This window comes from Armigeres subalbatus, unplaced genomic scaffold (genome assembly GCF_024139115.2).
Source record: "Armigeres subalbatus isolate Guangzhou_Male unplaced genomic scaffold, GZ_Asu_2 Contig1547, whole genome shotgun sequence".
Classification (NCBI taxonomy): domain Eukaryota; kingdom Metazoa; phylum Arthropoda; class Insecta; order Diptera; family Culicidae; genus Armigeres; species Armigeres subalbatus.
Window position 1 is genome coordinate 84,441 of NW_026942337.1, and position 27,809 is coordinate 112,249.

The 27,809-nt window shown below is 41.1% G+C and overlaps 1 protein-coding gene and 1 pseudogene across 1 annotated transcript; one reads left to right on the forward strand and one right to left on the reverse strand.

Moving 5' to 3' along the window:
• The first annotated feature begins 384 nt into the window (after positions 1–384).
• Positions 385–2,492, forward strand: LOC134202973 (XK-related protein 6-like). The gene is made up of 3 exons (XM_062677973.1): positions 385–390; positions 434–789; positions 850–2,492. The coding sequence occupies exons 1-3, from the start codon at positions 385–387 to the stop codon at positions 1,868–1,870; spliced, it is 1,383 nt and encodes a 460-aa protein (XP_062533957.1). The 3' UTR covers positions 1,871–2,492.
• Positions 2,493–14,262: 11,770 nt separating this feature from the next.
• Positions 14,263–27,397, reverse strand: LOC134202978 (double-stranded RNA-specific editase B2-like; annotated as a pseudogene).
• Between the last annotated feature and the right edge of the window lie 412 nt (positions 27,398–27,809).

Genomic DNA, 27,809 nt, shown 5'->3' on the forward strand with positions numbered 1-27,809 from the left:
GTACTGCCCCGTGAACTTTCTTGCAAATGTCTGTTACTAGTCTAGACGTAATGTATAAAATTTGAAAATGTCTCAGGGAACTCGGTTGTCACACATATTCGTATACATAAATTATGTACTTTGCTATTCTGATTCGATCATGTTGCATTTTTTGTGACCAATACTGTACAATACTGAAATGATTCCGTGTACAGATGGCGGTGTGTGAACGTGCATTGCACTTCAAGGCGATGTCAGAGAGTATACAACAAAAATACAAATATTATTGTCATCTCTGCTGTGCGCCTGAAGGAATCTGGGAGTGATGATGCGATCTTTTGACGCACTTTCGTTTTCCTCAGAATATCAAAGATATTAGTAAATTAGTGGTCCGTAAGAGTGAGCATGACAGTGAACCAAGATCTGATATAGGAGACAAATTCCGTCCTTTTAGTTAACGATACATCATCACCATCTAGACACCAAAATGCAGGATAAATCCGATTCCTACAGCAATGGAAATGGCACACCTCGATCAACCACGGCCACCGAAACGGATGGTTCTCGTTTGAGTGTGCTGGCCAAACAGCCGCTCGATTTCCTAACTCGCACCGACGAAGGCAATTTCACCGTGACCAACTCGGATATCGTGTGGACCGTGGTTTCCATCATCAGTAGGATAGTGAGCATCTTGTTGAACATCAACCTTGCATACGACTACTATCGGAAAGGAAAAGTGGATTATTTCATATGGACCACCTGTTGCATTATCATTCCCGGTATTGTGACCAGCGCGTTGATGGTATACATGTAAGCACCATTTGCAGCTTCTTGATGTTCCCCTTGATGTAATACATCTTTCTATCGCAGGTACCTGGAAGACATGAAAGAGCACAAAAAGGTTCGCAAAAGATGCTGTGAGATACTGTTTTTCACCATTATCATTCCGTTGTTCTTTCGTTACTGCCAATCTTTGGCGTACGCCATCCAAAGCAAGATTGCTGAGGCCCGAAACGACCGCGACGCGCAGAAGAAATGTTACGAGTTTATGATCCAGGAGGACAGTGACGTCGCGTTGGTGCGAATATTCGAATGTTTGCTGGAAGCCGCTCCGCAGAAAATTCTCCAGCTGACGATCGTCCTATCCGGTGAGGATCGTATAACATGGCCACAATTGCTCGCAATATTCGGAGCCATTACTGGCATCGCGTGGTGCATGGCTTCTTACTATCGGTGCATACGATTTTCCCAGCCTGATAAGCGGCACATCTCCTGGTTGGGTACCATTTCGCAAATTCTGTGGCATTTCTGCGTTACCATGTCGAGAATCCTGGCGATCGCAATCGTGGCCAGTATCTACCCACAGTACACGCTGATCGCGTGTTTCTTACATTCTTTTACCATGACCTTGTGGATATTCTTCTTTGACCGTTCGCCTTTCTGCAGTTCGACTATGCTGCACAGTTTTGTGTTTTCTCTGGTTTTGGGAGTAGTGTTCATTTTTACATACATCCTGCCGAGAGTGGGACGGACATTCTATAGGTACCTCATCTACTATAGCTTGTGCGGGACGGAAAATCTCGTCTGTGTTATAATCTACCTCTGTTATGTGCGAAACGCCACTATCAAAGAGTCCTATTATTTGCCACTGCTGAGTGCAGCTCCGATTGTGCTTTTCATGATCGGAATCTTGTCTATGGTATGCTACTATAAGAACTTCCATCCCAACATAATGTCACGTAGGCATCAGAAGCAGGACACGCCCAGCAACAGTGTGGCTGACAATTCTTCGGCGGGCGAGCAATCACGTCCGCATTCAGTGTCTAATGAGGCGACTCAGGACACATCCGAACCCAAATTAAATGTGTGCGAGCCGAAGGTCCATATCTAAAACTAAACTAGATTATGATAAATAGTGAAAATATAATATTGTGTAGCTTTAAGTAGACTTATCAAGCAGTTGAATGAATAGTGTGTGTTTGTTATATTGTTTTCTTTTGACAATTATCTACCATGAATGTGTGATACAAATTAATCAGACTGAAATCCAGATGAAATCATTTTTGGAATTATAAAATCCAATACCATTGAGTATTATTATGGCAAAAAAAAAACGTTTTCGTATTTCCGACATATGGGAGAGAGAATAACTCAATGCATCCGAACGAAACCCAGAATATTTCACCTAGGCTAGGAGTGATAGCATCTTTTTTTATGGGAAATCACATCAGTGATTGTTGCACTAACTCTTTCTAATTTATTGTTGGGTATCAAATGGCATTATATTTCATAAGAAATAAATATAAATATAGGATTGGATAGTTTTAGAAAGAGTTAAGTGCATATGGTCGGGGTTCAGCCAAATCACACCAAGCGCCAATAAAAAATTTACAATTTTTTTGACAAAGTTTTCGTGTAAAAGATTCGCTTAATCACAAATCGCATCGGACATGGTTCAACGCCATAATTGAGGATATCCTACAACAAATGTACGCATGAATTGACATAAATTACTTTCCGTTTTTCTTTTGCGAACATAATATCACAAGTCAGCCAAAAAGCCGCTTGATGCGGTTTGGCTGAACCCCGACCATATGTCATTGCATATCATAACTAAGGTTATACTCAAAAAGCTTTTCGGGATGTCCGCCTCCAACTTGTTGTCCAGATTGTGGTTTCTTCAACAGGATGTCGCTTCAAATAGAGTAAATAAAACATAGGAGGCCACACAACCATTTGTGGCCAGAATAATTGGTTAATTGTTTTAAATGGGATTTGAGAAACTTAGGGTAGGACGGGGCAAGATGAGCACCCTAAGAATGATACTGAATACCTTCTCAGCAAGCATACTTTGGGGTCGTACACATATTACGTAAGTACTTATGGGGGAAGGGGGGTCTGTTGTTTTCAGTTCGTCGAGCTGAGTCGATTGGTCTCCGGGGCTCAAATCAAAAGTTCGTCAAGTAACACCAAGCATTACATTATTTTAATGTGACCAAACGTCCCGCGTTTCGCGGGACGCTGCATTTTTCAAATTCATTTTACAAAGTTATATTATTTTTTACGGTCTCACAAATATTTTAAAATATTTTTTGGCCCAAAATTTATGCGGAATGCATTTTTTTTATGTAAATTTTCAAGCCAGTGACGTAATACAGATAGGCGTCCCGCGTTTCGCAGGACGCTTACTGGTCACATTACATTATTTTCATTTTCATTTTGCAGCGTTTGGTGAGAGCACAAGTCAATCCAAGGCCGATAATAGAGAGGGTAATGGCAGAAGAGTCCTTGCAGACCACTTGAACGCCATGGGGTAGGATAAGGATGCACACCTAATTTTTTTGCGTTCCGTGCAAAAAAAGTTTTCAGTTCAAAATTTGAAAATCCGTGTAAACAAAGTTTTATGAATTAAGTACTCGCCATTTAATTCCACCAAATTAATTTTCGTTATCTTTGCAGATACGTATTTCGACCACAACTGTGTGGTCGTCTCCAGTGTCTCGTACTTGATTCGACTTGAAGAAAACAATCGCAACTTACACTATTTATACTACGCTAGGTACCTAATCTAATCTTATTTGCCTACTTTATTTACCTATACAATAAATTACTTTATTGCTTAGGTAGAAACTTGAAGAGCCAAGAGCTGCCATTTCCCTGATGCTCATTCAACAGCGCTGTTTGTACCTGTCGGTGGATTTCCAAACTCTCAGCTAAATCGAGTTTCCATGGGGAAGAGACATTTCTTAATATTTTAATATTTGATGCCGTAATTGGGTGATTTTCCTTATACACATGCTCTGCTACCTTAGATCTAAATTCGCAATGTAATCCCTTATCGTTTTCTCTTTTCGCCTTACTCACTTCCGCCATATGTTTCTTGAACCTTATATCTAATGATCTTTTTGTTTGGCCTACATAGATTTTTTCACATTGGGAACAACTTATTTTATAAACGCCTGCCTTATTCAACATTTCTACTTTATCCTTCGTTGAACCCAATAGAGACTTGAGTTGGTTTTTTCTACTGGAGAATACTAGATCGATGCCGAATTTCCTTAGTCGAGGGCGTAGCTGGTTGGTGATGTGTTTATCATATGGGACCGAAACTCTTTTCAGCGGCTCCTCGATCGGTGTCAGCGTTGTATGTCCATTTCGTCGTAGGGTCCTTTCCTTCTTGTTGATGATCGCTCGTATAGTCCTCTCTTGGTATCCGTTGATCTTCGCTGTTTCCAAGATGTATTGTAGTTCCTTCGTTTTTCCTTCTTCGCTCAGGGGTATCGTCTGCATCCTGTGGATCATGTGATGAAATGCTGCCATTTTATGTTGGTACGAATGGTTCGATGTATATGGGATGACTCTCATGGTGTTCGTTGGCTTTCTGTAGATTTCGAGGCTCAATGTTGTATTTGCTTCCCTGATGACTAGTAGATCCAAGAAAGGTAGTTTACCTTCTTTTTCCTCTTCGAAGGTAAATTTGATGTCCTGATGCACGTTGTTTATTGCTTCCAAAATCCTGGGTAGATCCTTTCGGTTGATGGTGCTGAAAATGTCGTCGACGTATCTCCACCACTTCTGGGGTAGTATTCCTTGTTCTTGTAGGTTGTTCTCCAGATTCGCCATCAACAGTTCGCACAAAAACGGTGATAGCGGATTTCCCATCGGTGCTCCTTTCGTCTGTTTGTAGTAGTTGCCATTAAATGTGAAGTAGTTCTCCGTCATGCATAGCCTTGTCAGATTTAGGTACATCTTCACCTTTCCTCGCCATGTTGTTTCCGTCCTTTGTGTTAGCAGCCAATCCTCTAGAAGATTCAGAGCATCTTTCACTGGAACTCTAGGGAACAATGCCGCTTCGTCAAATGATACCATTATGTCCTCTTCTTCGATGTGTCCTGATTCCAACAGCTTCTGGGCGAACTCCTGGGTGTTGATGACTGACCTGCTGGGGAATGGTTTCGGCATACTTTGGAACTCCTTTACCAACCATTTGGCTATGTTTTGGGTAGGGGAACCAACTGATGAAACTATCTCTCGCATCTCCTTGTCGGGATTATGGATTTTTGGTAGTCCTTTAATCCTAGGTAGAACCGGGTTTACTGTCTTTACTCGAGCTTCTCCGATGATCGCCTTACACTCCTTTATTGTTTTGTCCGTGAGTCGTATTAATCCTGGTAGCGGATCCACTCTCAAATGTCTATAAGGTCCTCCGTTGATTTTCGTCGTCATCTGTTCGTCGTAGTCCTCCTTATCCATTACCACTACTGTATTGCCCTTATCGGCTTTTACGTAGTATACTGGTTTTTCCTTAAGCTCCTTTAGAATCCTCCTTTCGTCATGGTTCATTGTCCCGTGCCGTCCTTCTTTGATGGCGTCTGCCACGATGTTCCTCGCTGTATTTTGATCCTGTTGCTCGATGTTTCGGGAAAACGCTGTCTCCATGTGCACGATGATCTGTTCCACGTCTGATTCCTGTGTGATCGCATACCCCAGTCCCTTGTTGAGGTGGGCTAGTTGTTCCTCCGTAAACTGCTGTGTCGACAGACATCCTTAGGGATCGCCGAGGGAGGCAGGACTACATCCCCGACCCGCTAAACCGTTGTGTGCGTGTATGTCTGTGGACAAATAAATCTCACTCATTTTTAAGGTACTTATCCTTAATCGATTTGCTCGCAACAAGTTATGGTCGGAGTTATGGTCAAAATACATGTTTTATGAAAATGTACATTTTACATGAAAATTTCTCACTCATTTTTTGGCACTTGTCCTTAACCGACTTGCCCTCAACAAGTTGCTTTCGACGCAGAATTCTGTCCCATTGTTTCCTATTGAAAATTGGGCGGATCGGACTATGGGATTCGGAGCTATGGTTAAAACACATTTTTTTATAAGAAAATTTCTCACAAATTTTTTGGCACTTATCCTATGGGCTCAGAAGTTATGGCCAAAATACTTTTTTTTTCATACCAAAAGTGCGTAGAAATCACTCACTCGAATAAAAACGAGAAAGCCATCATCACCGCTAGGTGGATTAATCTGGGTTTTTAGTTTTGATGACCAATATTTTGGTTTATATTGTTATGCCTTTAAATAAAACTGTGTAATTTGTTCTAAAAATTTCGAAAAAAAAATACCAAGTCGATTTGTCTCACCTTGAAAGTAACCACATTTGAGTCCCATTGTAACAGTTACCGTATAATATGTCTCATTAGAGAGGGGCGCAGTTGTATGGAAAAACGCAAACTTCGTCCGATCAAGTGAGATCAAGGTTTTTCTGAATCGTCTTGGGACCCCAATCAACTGTGCAAAATATGGGCTCGATTGATTGCAACCTCACATGCCGCATCGCGTTTTAAATTTACATGGAGATTAGTATGGGAAAACGTACTTTTTTACATTTTTGCTCTTAGCGGCTTCAATTTATCATCAATCACGTGACTCAATACTTTTGCATATAGTCTGGAAGATGCCGAAGAACTTTGCCGAAGAAGGTACGTAGCTGGAAGGTCTACAAAAAATGTTATTACGTTTCGAAAATTGATTGTTCAAACCATATGCAAGAAATCAACGTTTCTGCCAGCACTACCGGACAACCTATGGTTATCGAAGAGCAAAACCCATCTTCCTTTTTGTCGGATTTTTTTTCTTTATGAAATAATTCCGGATAGCTCCCATTAGCTCTTAAGCTCTATATGATCAGTTATTCTGAAATAAAACTCAGTTAAATTATTGGTCTACGTAGTATGGCAGTGGTGGCAGAATAAACGATTTTTTGCATATGGTTTGAACACTCAATGTTCGAAGCGTTATAATGTTTTTCGTGGACGTTCCAGTAACGTGCCTTCTTCAGCAAAATTTTTCGGCATCCTTTGGGTTATACTTTAACGCAATGTGCCACTTGGTTTACGATGAACTGAAACCTCTAGTAGTAGAAATGCAAAAATATACGTTCTCCCATACTAATTTCCATACAAACTTCAAACGCGATGCGGAAAGCGAGGAAGCAACCAATCGGTCCCAAATTCTGCACAGTTGTTCAGGACCCAGAATGGCTTCGAAAAACCATTGATTTGAAAAAATGACCATGACGCCCCACTCTAATGTCCCATAAACATGAATTTTGACTGTCTCTGGTTCAGGAAGATTCTACGATTTTACTTTCTTGTTTTTATTATGACGAATATTCTTAGAACTGTTATCCCGGCCAGCGGATGATGTTTAAGCCCGGTCATACTAAATTGAGTTTGGATGGAGTAGAAATTCATTGGGTATTATTTTCCAAAAGATTGCTAACTTTTGATCTACCACAAGTTTATAGCAAACACGTTGGGACAATGTCACATTATCTTAGAACAACTTCTCGCGTTTATGCAGGGAGCACCTATTGTAGGCTACAATATCTGATTTAACTAACAAAATACTAAAAAGCTAACGATCATCTTTTGCACTCGCCATTCTTGTTAGTATATGAGTAGCATGTAAAAGTAAAATTTATTAATTTAAAAAGTAAAATTAAAATTAATTAAGCATTAAGGTATATCTGTTTTTATTCATCATTAATCACCAATTCTTAAATTTCATTCGGTTGCGTGACCAACATTTACCTATCATTTTGAACGTGTAACTTCAATGTGCCACAACAAGATTTGCAACATGTTTAAAAAAATCACAAATAAAAAAAATCACACAATTATCGAAATTCGATAAAAACTTGTTGGATGGAGGATTGTTATTTGAATATCTAGAGGATGTTTAGTTTGTTTCTGCTCTTTCGAATCACATGTTTCACAACTTTCGTGTTCGTGTTCTCCTTTCACTATAAAAATGTACATATTTACAACTTGGCTATAAAACTAGCAATTACAATCGTTTTGGTGCATGTGTACAACAGTAATGCGAAATACACGATTTGTAATTTTTGAGGTAACTTACCACATAATTCAACGTGGTGGGGCAGGATATGCGATTACTTTCCCGTCCAACATACTGGATACTTAGTATACGCGAAAGGCAAAAACTTATCACGATTTAGTCGAAATCCTGAATCTTAAAGCTTATTTCGCTAAATGCTTGAGATGTTCGCTTACTGTTGCACCAGTTACTAAAACGCCATCTATGAAATTGATGCACCCTGGACAATCCTGCAATAGCTTTTACAGAACTTCTTGAAATATCGCACAGGCTTGTTTAGTACCAAAGGGTAAACGGTTCACATAATATATTCCTTTATGAGTACTCCATGCCAACATTTTTCTCGATTCTTCTTCAAGCTCTAGCTGATTGTACGCCGATTTTAAATCCAGTTTTGAAAATAGCTTTCCACCTTACAATGCGTCAAACAAATCTTCCAAAATAGGCACAGGGTATCGCTTGTCCTCCAGAAACGGGTTGATTTACTCGATAATCAGCACACAAACGAACTGACTTGTCTTTATTTTTTTTTATTCCTTTATTTATTTATTTATTTAGGCACTCTGTGTTACTTAACCGCTACTGTGCCGAGATCTACTGTGGTATTCTGCTTTGCAGAATCCACACAGAATCTATTTTTAGATTTCCATTGCCATTATTGTTGTCGTTGCCAGTCCATCTCATCGTGAGTCCATTGTGTCCGTTTGTCCATGTCGTGTATCCAATGATCGTTGCATTGTTCGGTTGCCATTTTATTCGGGTATGTTGGAGGAATGCCTCCGAGAAGAACAAGTGTCAGTCGTCATCAGGCAGCCATGACGATAGGCGCGTCTCCCAAAACGCTACCGCATGGGATACGCATCCGGCGACTGACGAGGGTTTGGTGGAGGGGCTGGGAATCGAACCCATGACCATTCGCTTATAAGGCGAACGTGTAGCCAGCTACGCTACGGGACCCCCCAACTGACTTGTCTTTCTTTAAAACAGGAACTAACAGGGTTCCCCACTCAGCGATCTCAGCCTTAGTAATTAAACCTCTTCGTCTTCTCTTGTGCGTCCAGTTCCTCTTCGACCTTATAGCTTGGAACGAAATCGGTATTTTTCGAGGTTTAACAAACTTCGGTATTGCATCAGGCTTCAATATCAAGTTGATCTTTGCATGCTTGTAACAACCCAATGATCCATCAAATAATTCTTGATATTCATTTTAAAATAGTTTTCAGTTGAATTTCTTGAGTGTGACTCGACTTCGTATCAAGTTTGTTGAACCGCAAGTGACGCAACTCTCCAATAAAATCACGTCCAATCAACGGATTGCGCCCTCCTTCAATGACCACAATTTGACCAACGACTTGTCGACCTTGATAACATAAAACAGCATCAAAAGCTCCATTCGGTGTAGCTTCACCTCCTGTATAAAACACCAACTTCCCACGGAACGGATGTAGCGTAAATTCTCCAAAATTGCTGCGGTAAAACATCTCAGAGATAATCGTAATTGGTGATCCAGTATCCATTTCAAATCTTGTCATTCGCCCATTAACTGCAATATCCATGTAATAAGGTTCAGAACAGCTAACAGAGTTAACTTCCAAATGATTGACCGATTGATCCTTCTTGAACGCTTTTTGTTTCTTCGGGCAAACCACGACAACCATTATCTTTGAAAAATCTTGCATACATTACTTCGGTACTGACAACATCTAAAATCATGGTTAGCTTTCTTCGTTGGCTTTGAACCATAGCTTGCCTTTTTCTTGCTAATCTTATTAACTTCCAGTAATGTTCGGGTTTTCAATGTGGCTTCCCTTTTTACAGCAATCTTGAGCAAATTCTCCAGTGAAACATTGTCCTCTTCTTCACACAGCCGTTCAAAAATCGGACCGGGTTGAAGTCTCGTAATAAAAATGTTTTTCAGTGCATGATCGAAATGTTCTTTAAAATCGGAATTCAAAGATAGCTTCTTCGAGCGCACGTACTATTCTTGTACGCTTTCTCCAGTTTTTTGCCTTGCTCTATAAAACAATGACGCAAATGTTCTTTACCGTTAGATAAACTTCTAGTGAAACTGAGGTAAGAAGTACAGCGGATCTTTGCTCATCTTCCAAATCCACAGATAGAAAATGTTGCTCCAAACGTTCTTGATACATTTCCCATTGATCTCCAAAATAAAATCTGGGTGGTCCATTTTGCTAGTAGGTTTGAAATCCTTTCGTCGCCAATTGTATTGAACAGATTATACTTGTGACACATATATGACGAAAGAACCAGGATGGATGGTCCACAAGGGTCATACTTCTAGCGACCATCAGGAGTTACGTTTTATGATCGAGTATATCCGGAAAATTACGACAAGACGAGGCGGTGCAACTGATCCCGGATGGCGCACCTCACAGTTCAATCAGGAACTGTTGGAGGATGCGCTGCGCTACACTACAGGACTGAGCGGTAACGAATTGACAGAGGTACTAACACGTGCCTGCGATATAGCGATGCCAAGGAAGACCCAGCTCCCTGGCAATCGACAACCAGTGTACTGGTGGTCTAACACGATCGCAGATTGTCGTAGTACCTGTCTTAGAGTTAAAAGAAGGTTGCGACGTGCTAGAACAGACGCTGAGCAAGTATTCCAGACAGCGAGCAGCGCTCTGAACTACGCGATTAAGGTCACTCCTGACGGAATCCAAGTGTCAAAGTGCTCGCGTTTTCGGAGTCACACCACTCGATACGGAAGCAACGCACAACTGTCATTTTTATTATTTCACGCATGCTGCGACGCAGCAAAGCTAAATCAACAAAAATGACAGTTGTGCGCCGCCTCCGTATCGAGTGGTGTGCCCCCGAAAACGCGTGCACTTTGAAACTTGGATTCCGTCAGGAGTGACCTTAAATGTAGCAAGCGAGCCTGCTTTGAACAGCTGTGCAGAATGGCGAATGACACCCCATGGGGAGATGCGTACAGGATAGTGATGTCTAGGACCAACAGCACACCTCCTGAGAGATCCCCAGAGATGTTAGCCGGTATAGTAGAGGGATTGTTTCCGAGACATGAACCATCGGACTGGCCCGCTACACCGCACGAGTCAGTTGACTTGGTACCGCTAGTGACTAACGAAGAGCTTATCGTAGCCACAAGAAAATTTAAGCTCAATAAGGCGCCAGACCCGGATGGTATTCCAAACCTGGCCCTTAAACACGCCATTCTTGCTGATCCAGATATGTTCAGGAGCTGCCTCCAGAGATGCAAGGACGAAGGAAACTTCCCAGATCGATGGAAACGGCAGAAATTGGTGCTATTACCGAAGCCTGGCGAACATCCAGGCATTTGGACCAATTTGCCTACTCGACACAGCTGGGAAGCTGCTAGAGAGGGTCATCCTGAATAGATTGTCGGCTTATACAGAGTGTGCTGGTGGTAGTGATGAACTTTGTCAAAAAACTTAAAAATCTCTCCAATAAAGTAAAAAAAAGTGTGCTGGTGGCTTATCCAGCAACCAGTATGGTTTCCGTAAGGGCCGTTCTACCATCAAAGCAATTCGATCGGTAATGGATACGGCCAAGATAGCGAGAGGTTTAAACAGACGAGGTATTAGGTACTGCGCATTGATTACACTTGATGTAAAAAACGCGTTTAACAATGCTAGCTGGGCAGCTATTGCTGACTCCCTGCGCCGATTGAGAGTTCCGGATTACCTGTGCAGGATACTGAAAAGTTATTTTCAGAACAGGGTGCTGATATACAACACGGATGCTGGTCAAAAGTCGATCGTAGTGTCTGCGAGTGTTCCACAGGGATCGATCCTCGGACCGGTTCTGTGGAATATTATGTACGACGCAAGTGCGACGTGTCAAGAGAGCAGCCTCGTTGCTCAAATGGCAAAGAGCATGGGACACCGCAGTCAAAGGTCGTTGGACCCACAGACTAATTCCGGATGTGTCCAACTGGGCCGATAGAAAACATGGTCAAGTCAACTTCCACCTAACACAGGTGTTGTCTGAACATGGTTGCTTTAAAAAATTCCTACACAGGTTTGGCTTCGCAGATTCTGCGGAGTGTCCTGAATGTGTAGGTGAGGTAGAGTCGGCAGAGCATGTGATGTTCACATGCTCGCGATTCCAGGTAGAACGCAATGCCATGCTGCTTGTTAGTGGTATGGATACAACCCCGGACAACCTCGTCGAGAGGATGTGTCGGGAAGAAGTTATATGGAATGCGGTGAACACAGCATCTCAACAGATTATGTCGAAACTGCAGCGGTGGCGGCGTCTTGAACAAAACCAACGAATGGAGTAAGGGCACCTGTTATGCAGTGAACACTTTGCTCACCCCGACAACCAACATGTCGCGGGTGGGCTGCGGAGATCTCTGTATGTAGATCAGGGTTTCGACTTTTCGTTTCAATGAGGCCGAAGCAAGCGTTTTTCGGGCCAAGGGAAAATCTTGTTTCGTTGTTTATGTTGAGAATCATCTTTCACCCATCAATCTTTTCTCTAGAATTAGCATTGGAAGATGAACGAAAATCTTGCCTATTAGATGAAAATCCTTTTTCGTTTCATTACTTTTACCTCTCACTCACTTTTCGCGAGAATTATCGCAGAACAATTACAAAATTGTATGGCCGCGCCGGGATTCGAACCCAGAATAGTAACAATAATAGCTGTTGGGATGCGCTTACTTTAGCCACACCACCACGCTACCTGTATGAAAGCGTTAAGTTATTTGCTCCACATAAGCTACTACCATTGGCATTGATGATGTCACGAAAAGAATATGAAAGAAAAAGAGCAAACCAACGTTTAGCGGCAATCGAAGTGAGCGAAAAATTGTTATCACTCTCTAGGCTGTTTTTCTTTCCCGAAAAGTGATTTCTCCCCGAAAACTTTCGTGAGGGAAAATCATGTGCTCCTGATATTGAGTGAGCATTACGAACCCTGATGTAGATATAGAGGTCATTGCGGTTCCTGCGCGGTGGTTGTTGTCGGGGTGCTCGTCTCCAACGTGAGATTATGATACGGACCCCTAGGTTACTATCATAGCTTGCGATCGACGGGTGCTGAGGTTACCACCCTTGAAGTCGATGTTGTGTGTATTAACGTCAAGTGCGTTAGCATAGGCGTGAGCGTTCTCGATAGTCCCCCCCCTGATGTATTGCTTAATTGCGGGCCGGGGGTACGGACTGGCGAAAGGGTTTTGGTTTTAGTGGGTCGGGTAAGAGTTACATGACATACCCATCCCTACACTACCTGAGTTACCTCCTCAGGTGTCTGGTTGCAGATTTCCGTTTACCTGAGTAAAATTCGTTTTTCTGCAATTCCGGATGATATTTTTCACAACATTGGCAAAATAATTATCCGTGAGCCCATTATTTGCTACAATTACGCTCTGAAGATGTCTTCCTATTGATTTTGCCAGTTCTTGGGTTGTTTCCGGGAAGATCTAATGTCACTTTTGTATGATAAGTGAGAAATGAATAGTGTGAAGAAAAAAATGAGAAGCTAGAACAGAGAAGTTAGAAGTGAGAAACCACAAAAGTTCAACTCAATGGACGCAGTGGTTCTACGCCCCAACAAAAAAAAAGAAGTGAGAAATTCTGAGTGCGAAGTAGTAGTGAAAAGTAAGAAGTTGGAAGTAAAAGTGATAAGCAAGAAATGAGAAGTAGAAGTGAGATATAAGAAGATATAAGTGAGAAGGGAGAAGTGAGATATAAGAAGTGCGAAGTGAGTAGTGGGAAGTGAGAAGATAGATGTAAACAATTTGAAGTGCGAAGTGATTAGTGAAAAATGAAAAGTGAGAAATAAATAGAAAGAAGTGAGAAGTGAAAAATAAAAATTCAAAGTGTAAAATGACAAGTGAGAAATGCGAAGAAGTGAGTAGAGGGGAGAAAAGAGAGAAATTAGAAGTGTTAAGTAGTAGTGAGAAGTGAAAAATGAAAAGTGAGAAATGAGTAGAAAGAAGTGAGAAGTAAAAAGTTAAAAATGAAGTGTGAGATTTAAAGTGCGAAGTGTGAAGAAGTGAGAAGTTAGAAGTGAAAAGTTAGAAGTGAGATTAGCTCCCGATGTTGATCCCTCGGCCGAGCTGCCTGAAACGCAACATTACTATTCTGCGGACTCCAAACTGGAATAGATGGAAGAAGCATCGTTGGGGGATTGGGTTTGCGACTATGGTGAACTGCGTCCATGGCCAAAACCTTAGATAATCGAGTGGAAATGGTTCTCCAGATGCAACAAGACTATGAGAGTGGTTATCAAGCTTATTGGAAACGATTGTTGGTATGGTTTAAACAAACATATTGATCAGTTAAAATTAATTTGTTTTCCTAAGGCTTTCGGATCAATCGAATTTCATACCTAATCTATTATTTAAGACGGAATAGGTAATGTAGCAGTACCTCTATATTCTACAATCAATTGCTGTCAAGAAGTGCTGATTCACACTGTTGGTTCACAAAAAAAATGGAATACTCATTTATGGCCCGGATCGCGCACCTTCGTCAACGATCGCGGAAGCCTTGTTCTACTTTTTTTCTGCGTTAGTACAGTCACGATCTGCCAAAAATATTACGGCAGGCGTTCGAGTAAAAGTAAAGATGCTTGACTTCGCGCTACATTCCGCGAAAACTTAAAATCTAATCTTTACATCATCATGATCTTAAAATAAAATAATCGGGAGAGATAAAAGTCTTACTCAGTAGCGACCTCAGCGAACTGCACGTCAAATAGTTGCCGGCAGGCGGCAACAGCGGCCTCCTTGCGGGCCAACTTCTTCGACCGGGCCTTGCCGATGAATCGTTGCCCGTCGACAGTCACTCCGACGGAGAACTCCCGCTTGGCTGGGTCGTTGGTATTGTTCGAGCCCAGGTCTTCGTAGGGGATTTGCGGGCGCATCTGCAAGGGGTAGAAAATACTTAGAATCAAAACTATTGTAGGGAATAAAAGCGGTGGGTGGTTTACCAGAGCGAGAAGGGCTGTCGGATGACGGGCAGCCGCATCAGAGGGTAAATCGGCCTTGGTTTTGGCGACCTTTGGAGCTAGCGGGTGAACACCTCCTTCGGTGAGCTTGACTGGGGCCTTGGCTGGCTTGATGGCCGGAATTTCGAATCCCTCGTTTTGCCATTCGTTGAACAGCTTGTACAGGGCGTAGGAAGCCAGGTGCAGCATCGGCACTTCGTCGGTTTCCGGAAGTTCGGCCATTTCCACATCATCGCTACCAGCGGCCGAGCCATTGTTGCCATTGTTGTTCAGGCACTGGGGTGGTGGCCTTGGTTTCGGCATTCTGGCGAGCCTTGGCCATCTGGGCGATGACAAGATCCCGCAAGGCCTTCTCCGAAGCGCGGGCCTTGGCGAGATGCTTGTTCGGAGCGGTAGCCTCGTAGCGCACGTTGTTGACCACGATTTCGGCCGTCGTCTCCTGGCCGTTGGTGTTGATGGTGAACTCGCTCATGCCGGGCCCCTGGAGCTCGTGGAGAGCCACCACGGCATTCTTCGGGGTCAACAGCTTGCGCAAACGGCGCAGCTGACGTGCTTTACGTTCTTTTTCTGGGAAAAGAAAATAGGTTGTTTTTAATTTTCAATATCTAATTTTAAGTCGCGCAAAAATACGTTTTAAGAAAATCATATAATTGACAATCAAATCACTATGTAAGCTTGTTCAAATTATTTTTTTTAGCTTTACCATTGAACGGCTTTCAGATTTGCGCAGTGTTTGTAATCATTTATGAAGTAACTACCATCTAAACCCTCTCCTTTCCTTTCTCTGTTGTAGAGCTAGTTGTGTACCTTCCAACAGTTGTGTACCTTCCTTCATAAAATTGCTTCAGCAACAAAAAACAATATTTGGCACATCTTAATGATCGCATTAGACTGCTTATGCTTATATAATCAATGTTGTTTCAAAATAATGCAACTATTGACATCTTCGAAAAATGTCGTGGAAAAGAGAGGGTGTAAACTCGAATAAGAACTAAGAGAATAAGAGTTACATATTTACCGAGACGTTTGCGATCGGCTGGGCTCAGATTCTTGCGGTTGGCAAAAATCTTTCGCATCTTGGCTCCGATTCCGCCCTCGGACTCATCTCCTGTGTCATCGACCGGCATAGTAGAATCGTTGTTGTTCTGCGGAGGCTCCTCAAATTGTTGTTGTTGTTGTTGGTTTTGCTATAGAAAACAGTACACAGTGAATTAACGACAACGCTTCAAACTCCAAGGGGTTTAAATACGGCGAGAGGGTGGTACAGATATTTCTTGAGGGGAACAACTACTGGCGCACTCAATTTTTTGGCAGGCGGCGCATACACTCTCGGACTCGGCAAAACTACTGACACTGACTGCAACGAGAGATTCTCGGTTGATACTCGTTTGATTGATTGCATTTGGAACGGGGGAGTTGTCGCTTTCAGAGAAGTTCCGGTGGCGCACCTGTCGCTAGTTCTGATCTGGAGAAAAATGCGCGCACGCCAATAAATCGATGTGTTGCTGGTCCGGCATTTAGTGCCGGGTTCGTTGATGGTGGTGTAGTAAAGAGACCTTATGATTTGTTGTGTTTTATTGGTAAATGAGACTAGCAGATACATACTCTTCTACATTACCGGCTTGGTTTGAGCCTGTCTCGCTTTGATGGCTCAAATGCTGCGACGGGGAGGAGGGGCATGTCGAAGCTCATACGGTTGCGTAGCGCACCACAGGTGGTCTTCCGGCGGCGAAGCTGCAGGGCTTCCGTTTTCCTCCACTCTATATAGCTATGGCCATTTTCTATTGCGTGTGCTCTCGTGAGCTCCGACTAAGGGAGCGGTCTTTCTGTACCCCAACGAAAAACGAGTTTTTTGTTTGGTATTGTTTGAACGTGGACAGAGAGTCGCAGAATTCGGGAGCTTCACCTAGTGTCACGGACTCTGGTGTCGTCGGTTTGGGCGTTGAATTGGAGTGTGAGCTGAGTGCACGAGTCCGGAGACTAGCCGAGAAGCCACGAATTCTATACTATGTTATAATAATACTATCGGGATTTTTTTTTTCGAAGTATTTCGCGTTGTTCAACAGCAACATGTTATCGACGACTGCGTAAATGTGTGGCCGGATTTTTCGAGATTTGACTCGCCAATCCGACTTTTAAAACTTACAAGCGTTGCGCTGCTTATGCTTTTATCGTATTTTAATGGTTTGAAGTTTTAGAAAATTAATTGTTCCGCCAGTGAAATAGATCCACAGTCTACACGCTTAACGAGTCGATTTTTAAAATCTTCGTATAAGCGGGACAATGCCATGTAACATTATTTCACTAGAATAAAAGAAAGCCGATTCTAAATTTGCTTAGGCAAAGGCAGACATGGTAGACATTTATGCAAACTAATGAATGATTTTATATCATTTTTGGTATTCAACATTTTGTCGTGTTGAAAGTTTGTTTTGAATCTGTGTTGTCAAATCAATAAAATTTGTATTCGTCAAAAGTAAATTAAAATTATTTAATAAAATTCACAAAAAAAATCATAAAAACGTAAAAAATCACTAATGTACATTAAAATAATAATCAAGAATATTAAATGAATGATAATGTAACTGTTCGAAACATTGTTTCTACACAAATGTCTGCCCGTTCTTAATTCAGCAACAAAATGTTGATCTACAATCAACAAATCAAGGCAATGAGAATAAACAAATTCCTTCATTCACCTGTCGAATCCGGAAAACGCCCCAACCCCAACCTTGTTGGCCCGGTGCCGTTTCAATGTCCGGAACCCGGTATTGGTAATCAACAGCCAGCTTTGTTGTTTTCATTTTGTCACGCTACGAACGGCGGTCGTCATCGCAGCCAAAATCGACCATTGAACCGGGCAGAGGGAGCTGATATCAAACGCTATTTGAATTCAGTTTGGTAAAAAAAAAAACAAAGAACCTCGCAGGAAGGATTCTACAAAATGTTAATGCTTTGAAATTGCCTGCTCTCAAAAACTCGAAGATGGCTATTTCTATGTATATTGGCCTGTTTTTGCTGATTTTTTTTCTGGATTCTATCAAAAATGGATGAAAGAGGGGGTTCAGTAAAATTTCGTACCAAACAACCGGCGATAAGAATTCAGTATTGATATTTCTCAGAATTCGTGGACAATTAAAACCACAGCAGCAAACTACTTCCAAACTACTAAGACGAATGCATTTCACCCCCTTTCTCTACATGAAAACTTGCTGTTGATATGCTTTGGAGAACATCACCCAGTGACCTCCATTTACTCCACAAACAAATTGATTAAACATTCTCGCATCAGCTAGAGTAGAATTTGGGTTTGGCGAAGAAAAAGAAAGCAAATCTATTTCCATTGGCAGCGATCGGGACCCAACCGTACCGTTTCTTTTGTAGAATCAGGGCTGTTGCCGAGGTAGTGACAAATTCTGCCAACTTTCGTTTGTCTTACATGACTTAATGGGGATATGGCAACCTGTATTTAGAGGAATGCCGTAGATCAATACAAGCGGCGTTGACTTTTGAACGATACGCACGTCTACCCGCATGGTGTCATTGTCTCTGCCCAGTGCCCTGTCAAGTCTAGTTCCCAAAATGGATAACAAATTTAAGAATTTTCAATGTGTCAATGCATTATCAAATCATAGGCTACCAAACGAAACATTTTAACAAATAATTGCCGTAATTCTAAGGTTCAACTCATTCCCCGAATTAAACACAATTCAAAATTAATTTGTATTCATTTTTCTTGTCCAGATTAGACCTGTGCGCCGAAGTATTTGAGAACGGCGGCGGCGTAAGGCCATTTTTACTCCGGCGGCGGCGGCGTCGGCGGCGTCACGCCGTAAGCAATATTCGACGGCGGCGGCGGCGGCGTGAATCGGCGTGAAGAACTTTGAGCATACTACTACTTATAGTGCTTGTATAATGGAGTGAATGTATCTGAGGCCTAGAAGACTAAAATATAAGAGACCTTTTTGAACGATTTTGCTCTACGACCTACAAGCTGCCGGTGAGAGCGATGACCCATTCTCAAATTACGCTGCAAGCATATGATGGTTTTTATGAATTTAAGATTGTTTTGTACAATTGCTAGCTATAGACAGACTGATGGGGTGAACATCCTTATAGCTATAGCTGGTATCTCATTGGAAAGTAATTCGATTATTAATCCAAAAAAATCCTTTGGAAATTCATCAAGATATTCCTCAGAAAATTCAGAAAAGGAATTCTAAGAATTGATTTAGAATTTCCCTCATGCATTCCTTCAGAACTTCCTTCCGTGAAATCCCTTGAAAATTTATTTGGGTATTTCTTCAGAAATTCGTTTCGAAATTTCTCCAAAAGTTCTTTCAGGAATTTCCTAAGAAATTAGTTTAAGGATTGCTTCGGAAATTCTTTCACGGAGCCTTTGGAATTGGGAGTTCGAAAACTTGTTTAGGAATTTCTTTGAAAATTCCTTTAAGAATTGTTTAGAAAATACCCATGAAAAATCTTCCAAGAATTTCTACAGGAATACCTACGGACACTGTTTTAGGAATACATTCGAAAATCCCTTTACCTTCGGAATTTGATTTAGGATTTATTTTAAATTCTTCGGGAATTTCCAATAAAAATTCTTCCAGTCATTCCTCTAAGAATTTATTCGGTAACTCCAAAAAGTTATTTTTCGTATTTTTTCGAAATGTTTCTCTGGAATTTATCTGGAACTTTCTCCAGGATTTCTTTCCGAATTTCCTCCGGAAATTCCTTTAGCAACTCTTCCAGAAATTCCTGCAGAATGTAGATCTTCGAAAATTTCCTTCAAGAATTCTTTCGGGAGTATCTTCTGAATTTCTTTTGAGAAATCTTCGGAAATTTCGTTTATAAATTCCTTATTTTTCATTCCATCGTTTAAGTATTTTTTGATTGAAAATAAGTTTAACACTCAAATACCTTTTTTTCGAAAATTCCTTTAAAAATTTCTCCAAATCAGAATTCGTTCCGGAATTATTCCTGCAGGAATTTTGTACGGTTCACTGAGAAAAATTCCTAAGAAAGTTCTATAGGGTTTCCTGAAGGAATCTTTGGATGAATGTCCAAATTAATTCCTGGTGGCTTTTTCAAAAAGATTTTCAAAGAAATTCCTGGAGAGATCTCTGACTCATTTCTTGAAAAACCGGAAGAAAAAAACAAACCGGAAATAGATTTTCGAACAGAATTTCAAAATGAATTTCTGAAGGAATATCCTAAGGAATTCTGAATGAAACTTGCAAAGGAATTTTTAATGGATTTTCCAAACAAGTATCTATTAGAATATAAACAAAAATTTCTATATTTCTCCAAGAATTTCTCAGAAAATCCGGACAGCAGTAAAACAAACTCAATTTTGACTCTAGAATCAAGACTACATGCCAAGAAAAACTCCCAAAATATCGAAATTGCGGATATAAACGTTCCGATAATTATAATTACACTAAGAAAAAGTCACCAATTGAAATACCGTTTGTTATTCAAGAAAAATGTCGATACCTCCTATAAATTACATCCTACTCTTTCACGTGATGTATAAGTTCCAAATTTTTTGCTTAAAATTAGGAAAATATGAAGCTTTAATTCTTAATCAATTTTTTTTTTCGCACAGTATGGGTTATTTTTGGAACGTGTTTTTTGGTAAATTACTTAGAAAAGAAAGTAGAATATTATTTTCAATACAGACGCATAATAATGTCTGTCTTTCCGCATTAACGACGAGATCTGGCTGGAAAATAATTTCAATGACCTGAAAATTTTGAAAAACCACAAAAAATATTTCGAACAAAGAATAATTATCATTAGTAGGGATATCGCTTTAGAATCAGACGATTTTCACGTACGGTTTATCTTGGAGTTTCATCTGGACACTAATGACACAGACCCCATTGCTCCAAAAACTAAAAAAATTGTTGCATTGGTGAAAACGAGAGCTCGGTGTGTTTTAGTGTTTTTTAGGGCTAATCGCTATAAATTTGAAATTGTTCTAATTCTCGTCCGATAGCAATTATTTAAATTTTAAAATTTATAATGCTTGTTAAATGAGTATAAAAACCAGATAGAATGGATTAAGTAGTAATATTGATGAACATTTTTAAGTAAGAAGTAAGAAAAACACGTTGTGCAAAATCCTCGAAACATTGCGAAAGAAAAATTATAGAACTTATAGAATTTAGAACATTCTGGAAAACTCGATGCTATGTGAAATTAAATGGAATGTTAATATAGCCATAAAACAGTAAATTATTTGAAATTTTTTGAAAAATTCAATAAACAAAAAGTATTTATAATTATCGGAATGGTCTATATTTGGATTTACTCAAAAATTTCTTGGGAATTTACTGCATAAGTTCCTTTGAAAATTTCAAAGAATTTTTTTCTTAAATACCTCAAATAATTCCCTAGGAAATATATTTAGGAATTATTTCGGTAAGTCATCAAGAAATTCATTCCAGTAAACCTTCAAAAATTCCGTCAGAAATTCGATCGGGAATTACTCTTCCTTAAAAAACTTCCACAAATGGAACCAGGTTTTTCTTTGAAATTTCCCTCGAGAATTGCTTCAGAACTTGTTAGGACCATAGGAAATTTCTTGAAGAATTCTTCTGGAAATTCCTTCAAAATTTCTTCTAAGATTAATACTGACAAATCCATCAGGACTTTCTTCAGAAATCCTTTTTGAAACAAAAGCTCAAAAAGGATTGCGTATCTATTTGCTAGTCTGTTGGATTACACTGTTGAAAGGAGACTCTCTGTGTCCCGCGGGCTTCGCGTAAGTGCTCTGCTTACGGGTCTGCCACTTCCGATTTCGCTCTTCATATAGCAGTGCATTGAAAGCCGAATGGTGATTAAACTTGACTGTACTATTTGGTGGAACCGTATGCAGAGCAAGACTCAATCCAGGATGGTGGATAACTGCATAAATACATAGGTAACTGTACCAGTTTTGGCCATGTTCCTAATTTGTCCAATTTTGCCCATAACTCTGAAAATAAAACAGCTTTTCAGGGATTTTTCAGGGTTTCCTAAATTAGGCTACATACTTTTAAAAATGCTTACAAAATTTCAGCAATTTCACTGGAACTTTTCCATGTATCCCATGAGAATATTCCATCTCCTCGGAAATTCATCTTGTAATTTCTTCGGAATTTCCTCCGCCATTTCCTTCCAAAATTCTAGGAAGAATTTTCATATATCAGATATAATTTCCTCCGGAATTTTCTTCAGGGGTTCCGTCAGAAAATCCTCCAGAAATTACAAAGGAGACTCTATGAATTTCGTTTATTTCGTAATATCTGAGACACCGCAACTTTCCCGGTCGACTGGATGCAAGGTATCTTAGTGAAGGTGCCCAAAAAGGGTGACCTGACTGTATACGATAACTGGCGAGGCATTATGTTGCTGTGTACCGTTCACAAAGTTCTGTGCAAAATTATCCTAGCCCGGATTCAGGAGAAGATCGATGCGACTCTCCGGCGGCAGCAAGCCGGATTCCGTGCCGGAAGATCCTGTGTGGACCATATTGTCAAGCTCCGCATCATTCTGGAGCAGGTTAACGAATTCCAAGAGTCCCTTTACTTGGTATTCATTGACTACGAAAAAGCTTTCGACCGTCTCAATCACGAGAATATGTGGGGCGCCCTGAGACGCAAGGGAGTTCCTGAGAAAATCATCGGCCTCATCGAGGCACAGTACGAGGCCTTCTCGTGTAGAGTGCTGCACAATGGGGTCTTGTCCGACCCTATCCGGGTCATAGCTGGTGTGAGGCAAGGATGCATTCTATCACCGTCACTGTTCCTCATTGTAATTGACGAGATTCTGGTAGATGCGATTGACCGTGATCCAAACCGCGGGCGGTTATGGTAGCCTATAACCATGGAGCACCTAAATGACTTCGAATTGGTGGATGATGTTGCACTCCTCGCGCAACGGCGCTCTGATATGCAGAGTAAGCTCAACAACCTTGCCGAGCGCTCCTCTTCGGCAGGTTTAGTCATCAACGTCAACAAAACCAAATCGTTGGATGTAAACACGGTAACTCCTTCCAGTTTCACAGTAGCCGGGCAACCAGTGGAGAATGTTGAAGGCTTCCAATATCTTGGTAGCCAAATAGCGTCAGACGGCGGTACCAAGATCGACATAGGCGCACGGATCAAGAAAGCAAGGGCTACCTTTGCGAGTTTAAGAAATATCTGGAATAACAGGCAGATAAGTGAACGCACCAAAATATGAATTTTCAACTCTAACGTGAAATCTGTGCTGATATATGCTAGCGAAACATGGTGTGTATCAGTGGAGAACACTCAACGGCTGCACGTGTTCATTAACAGATGCCTGCGGTATATAATTCGGGCCTGGTGGCCTCACAACTGGATCTCAAACAACGAGCTCCATCGTCGTTGTCACCAGAGGCCGATAGCAACAGAAATTCGGGATCGGAAGTGGGGCTGGGTCGGCCATACTCTACGTAGGGGTGGAAACGAAATCTGTAAACAAACATTAGACTGGAACCCAGCGGGACATCGCAGCAGAGGCAAACCCAGAGGCTCATGGCGGAGAAGCCTCAATAAAGAAATAAAAGAAGTCGACCGAAATCTAACCTGGCAACAGGTTAAAGCGATAGCCGGGCAACGCTCAGGATGGAGATCTTTCAAGTCGGCCCTTTACACCACCAGAGGTGTACAGGATCCATAAGTAAAGTAAAACTCTAAGAATTTTCTTTATATGTTCCTGCAGAACTTCCTCCAGGACTTCCTTCGTAAATTATTTCAAGAAAACCGAGCAAAATTTATATGGGAATTGTTTATCAAAATAAAGTATTTTATTAGTCTGTTGGATTACACTTTTGAAAGGAGATTACCTCTAAACCCACGGGGTTCGCGCATGTGTCTCTGCTCTGCCTTGGTAATTCATCTAGTTATTCCTTCGGAACTTTCTCCGCCATTTCCTTTCAAAATTCTAAGACGCATTTTAGGATATTTCGAATTGCTAGAGCCATTTCCAAAGGCACTCCTAAAGAAATTACCGACATTTTCAAATTTCTTGAATAATTTCTTTGCTCATTCTTCCAAGAACTCCTTCAAAATTTACACTTCGTGGGCTTCGTGGCAGTGCGGTTACCGACGTCAATCGTCTAAACGCATGTGCTGTGGAGTGTGGGTTCGATTCCCGCCACACCCGGATAAAACAGTACCATAGGCTCAATAGTGTAAACAATTGGATTACCATATGCTCTACGGTATACAATAGGATATATTGTGTTTTGATGGTTGCACATATTGTATCAACACCGTGGATATAATACGTCAACATAGTTCTCTAATGTAACAGTACTTGCAATTGTTTTTGGATCATTTTAGTACTTAAGTTTTAATTATTGATAACTTATTAAAACTTTATTCAAAATGCTAAACAATATTCACCCCATTGCGTAAAAAATGCATTATTTTTCTCTAAAGCCCCAAACGCAATACAACGGAACGGCGACGGAAACGGCAAATTTGACTATTTGATATATGGGCTAACTGTCAAATTTTCCGTTTCCGTCGCCGTTCCGTTGTATTGCGTTTGGGGCTTAAATTTCATTGTTGAACGTTAAATCCGTCATAATTAAAAAATTCGATATCGTATTGTTTTATTATAAAAATACAATTAAATCTAATGTAACTCGAACGGTTTTCTTTGGATATTTCAACAATAAAATTACGATACACTCTATTGTTTGACAAAAAAAGTGTATGAAAAAATCTCAGATCGTAACTATACAATCACGATACTTAACAACCCGTACGTTCTAATGCGAAAACTTCATTTACAATTAATTGAATGGTTCATAACAATACATTCTAATGTATTTCTATTATTTCATCTACAGTATAATCTAAGGTCAATTTATTGTTTTTGATAGTAATGTTACAATAAATTGTATTGTTTTTCTATAATATTTTTTATTCGGGTGGTAAGGAGAAAACCTTTTGTAAAGCGAAAAGTTCTCCACTGGTCCACTGGGTGTTGTGTAAATGTCCTTGTCCGTTGTCTCATGCTAGATGTTAAGTGTTCAGTCTGTGCGACCTCTGGTCGAAGACGGTGATCCTGTCTTTTTTTTTTTAATTTTCTCAAGAGATTCCTTCAGAAAATGCTTCTGAAATACGGGGATAAATTCAGAAAGTCCTTAAGACTAAGAATTTTCTGTATTTCTTCAGAACTTCCTTCCTTCGGAAATTATTTCAGCAAAACAAAGAAATTTCAATATAAATCAAAACATTTCTGGCAATTCAAGTACAAGGAGGAGTGAAGGAAATGTTCAATTTGGTGAGTCACATGCCCCATCGTGCTGTAGCTTTTGCATCGTATATCACGAAGCTATCACAATGATACTCCATGCCCAGGGAAGTTTGGAAAAAATCTACCAGACTGGGAATCCAAATCCAACATTCATACCCTAGCAGCACACATGTTTCACATAGATTACTGCAACTCATATTTGACCAGATTATGTCACAATCAAGTTGCTGCAACCATTATTGCCTGACTTGTGCTGCTCGGGTAGTGTTGACTTGTAGCCACGAATATAAACACTAGACCAATTAAGATATGTTAAATTCAAACCTTGAAAAAGATTATGAACCACCCAATGCGACCAGAATGAGGTTATTCCACATGAAGTTACATATGAGATCAGAAGTTCATCGCTACGCTTGTTGATTTGTAGGTCTGTAGCCAAGAAGATGACCTTAGATGACTTAGATTTAACATGCCAATGCAGGTAAAAGTGACAGAGATAGTAAACAAATCTGCTAAAGTTATAATAGCTATTTAATTAATGCCTGATAGGTAGCCTTGGTTTTTTGTGTTGGCCAATTATCGGCGTGAAATACGAAATTCGGCGGCGTGGTGGCAACCGGCGTACGGCGCGCCGCCGACACCTTAACCGACGTCGGCGTATGCCAAAAAGTGTCGGCGGCGGCGGCGTGGCGCGGCGGCGCACAGGTCTAGTCCAGATGTTTCCTAGACCAGACCGAGAATCAAACCCAACGATTGGCCATCCTACGCTTTTGTTCGCAAGGCCAACTGAACTTCTACAGCTTGCTAATAAAAACATTAGCAACATTTTAGCGTACTCTAATCATTGTGAATTAAGTTTTGCATCCCAAAACATAGTAATTTTGTATCAAAATGAGCCTTGATTGCATCTTTACTTGCAACAAATTTTCAAATAGTGTGATCTGAAACGCAGTTTAGGAACTGCACGTTTAAATTTTTTTCTAACAGCCCTGCGCGTGGGAGTAGGCCTTATGGAAGGGAACATAGAAAAACACTTTACATAGCTCGTCCCTACAAAGTATTTTGCTTCCCTTCCCAGCTGGTTGGCAAACTTACAAAGCTAATCGATAACATTTTGCTGCAAAACAACGGACGCGGGCATGCCGTCTTGACTTCTAATGATTGTTTATTTCTGGACTGCTTTTACTGGAAGGACGCGCGATCGATCCAGGTAGGTAAGTTACCCGGAGCGCGCCGGCAATAGCCGTCAGCCCGGGTAGTTACCTATCCAGACCCTGGCAGACAGGTAGGATGGGATGATTATGATGGTGATTAGGGGGGAACGGGGATGCACAGGGGAACGGGAAGAAAACAGACAGAAAAGCTATGCGGGAAGAAAACTCGTCGACGTCGCCATCTTGGAAAATTCGATCGGGGAAAAATCTGCACGCGAGCAGTGCGTCGTATGCGAGAACCATTGTCGCCGCCGCCGTTGCCGCTTGAAGATTTTCACCGGATTTTTCCGAAGCACCATCCACTCCATCCCGGTTTCTAAAGATGGCTGTGGCTTTGCGCTGCAAACTGGTTTTCTAGAACCGACAGATTTTCGTTCCTCTCTTCCTCGCGCGCTGTTTTGCTTATTTAATTTTAGCATTAAAAGTTGTAAAAGATAAAGTTTCATAAGACGGGGTCGTTTTTACGTTCGTGGGTCCAGAACGATTCAGAGGTGAACGGTCTCCGACCGGAGGAAGCCCTATGCCTCCGCCTGGAGGGCGAAGGCCGAGCCGCGCCCGACCGGAGAAGCGCCTTGCGGACAATGAACATAACTATATTTGGAAAAGAATGTTTCTATATTTACTCGCTCAATTCCAGACGTCCTGCCAAAAAAGTAATGGTCGATGAGTTAAAAGAAACAAAAATCTTGTTACAGAGAAAAATCAATTTCAGTCACTGATGGGGAAAAGATGAGGCTGGATGAAAAAGAAAATGGCCGGTGTCTGGCGCTGACGCGAGAACAAATTAGGCACGGATTCTTCCGTGCGGAATAAAACCTCAAATACCTGGTTGTTTCCGTTCGAGGAAACGAACTGCTGTTCGTACTGCTGCTGCACCTGCTGTTGGTTGCGGTTCTGGGTACCACGGGGATTGTTTCGGCGGTTCATGTTGTTGAGAGCTAAGGATTTTTCACCCAGTCAGCTTTTTCTGCACACACGCGAATAAGAGCGAAGTCCGAGCACAACTTGATACTACCGGCGATCACGAGAGACTGTGAAGAACGGGAACGATTTCGTCACCGGGAAGCCGAGCCGAACGAGCCGAAGTCGAAGACAGCTGTCAATTGACATTCAAATAGGCTTTTCGTGTGACAGCTTCTAAACACTCTTCGATGGTGCAACTCTCGCTTAACAATTGATTAGGGCCTACAATGAAAAGTAAATAAATTCAATTTTAACATCCTTCGATCAGAGTGGCCAGATTATAATTTGATAAATCGGTAGCTTGACTGTAGAAAAATCGGTAGTTATCGGTAAAGTATCAAATCATAAGAAATGACATAATTAAGGCGCACTTGGCCTTATTTCATATAACCTCTTTCAAAATATATACAAAGAATCAGAAGGAATAAATTTTGGCTGTTACGCCCTTTTCAAATGTTGGTCTAGAAATTGCATAGTTTGCCCAGCAGTGTT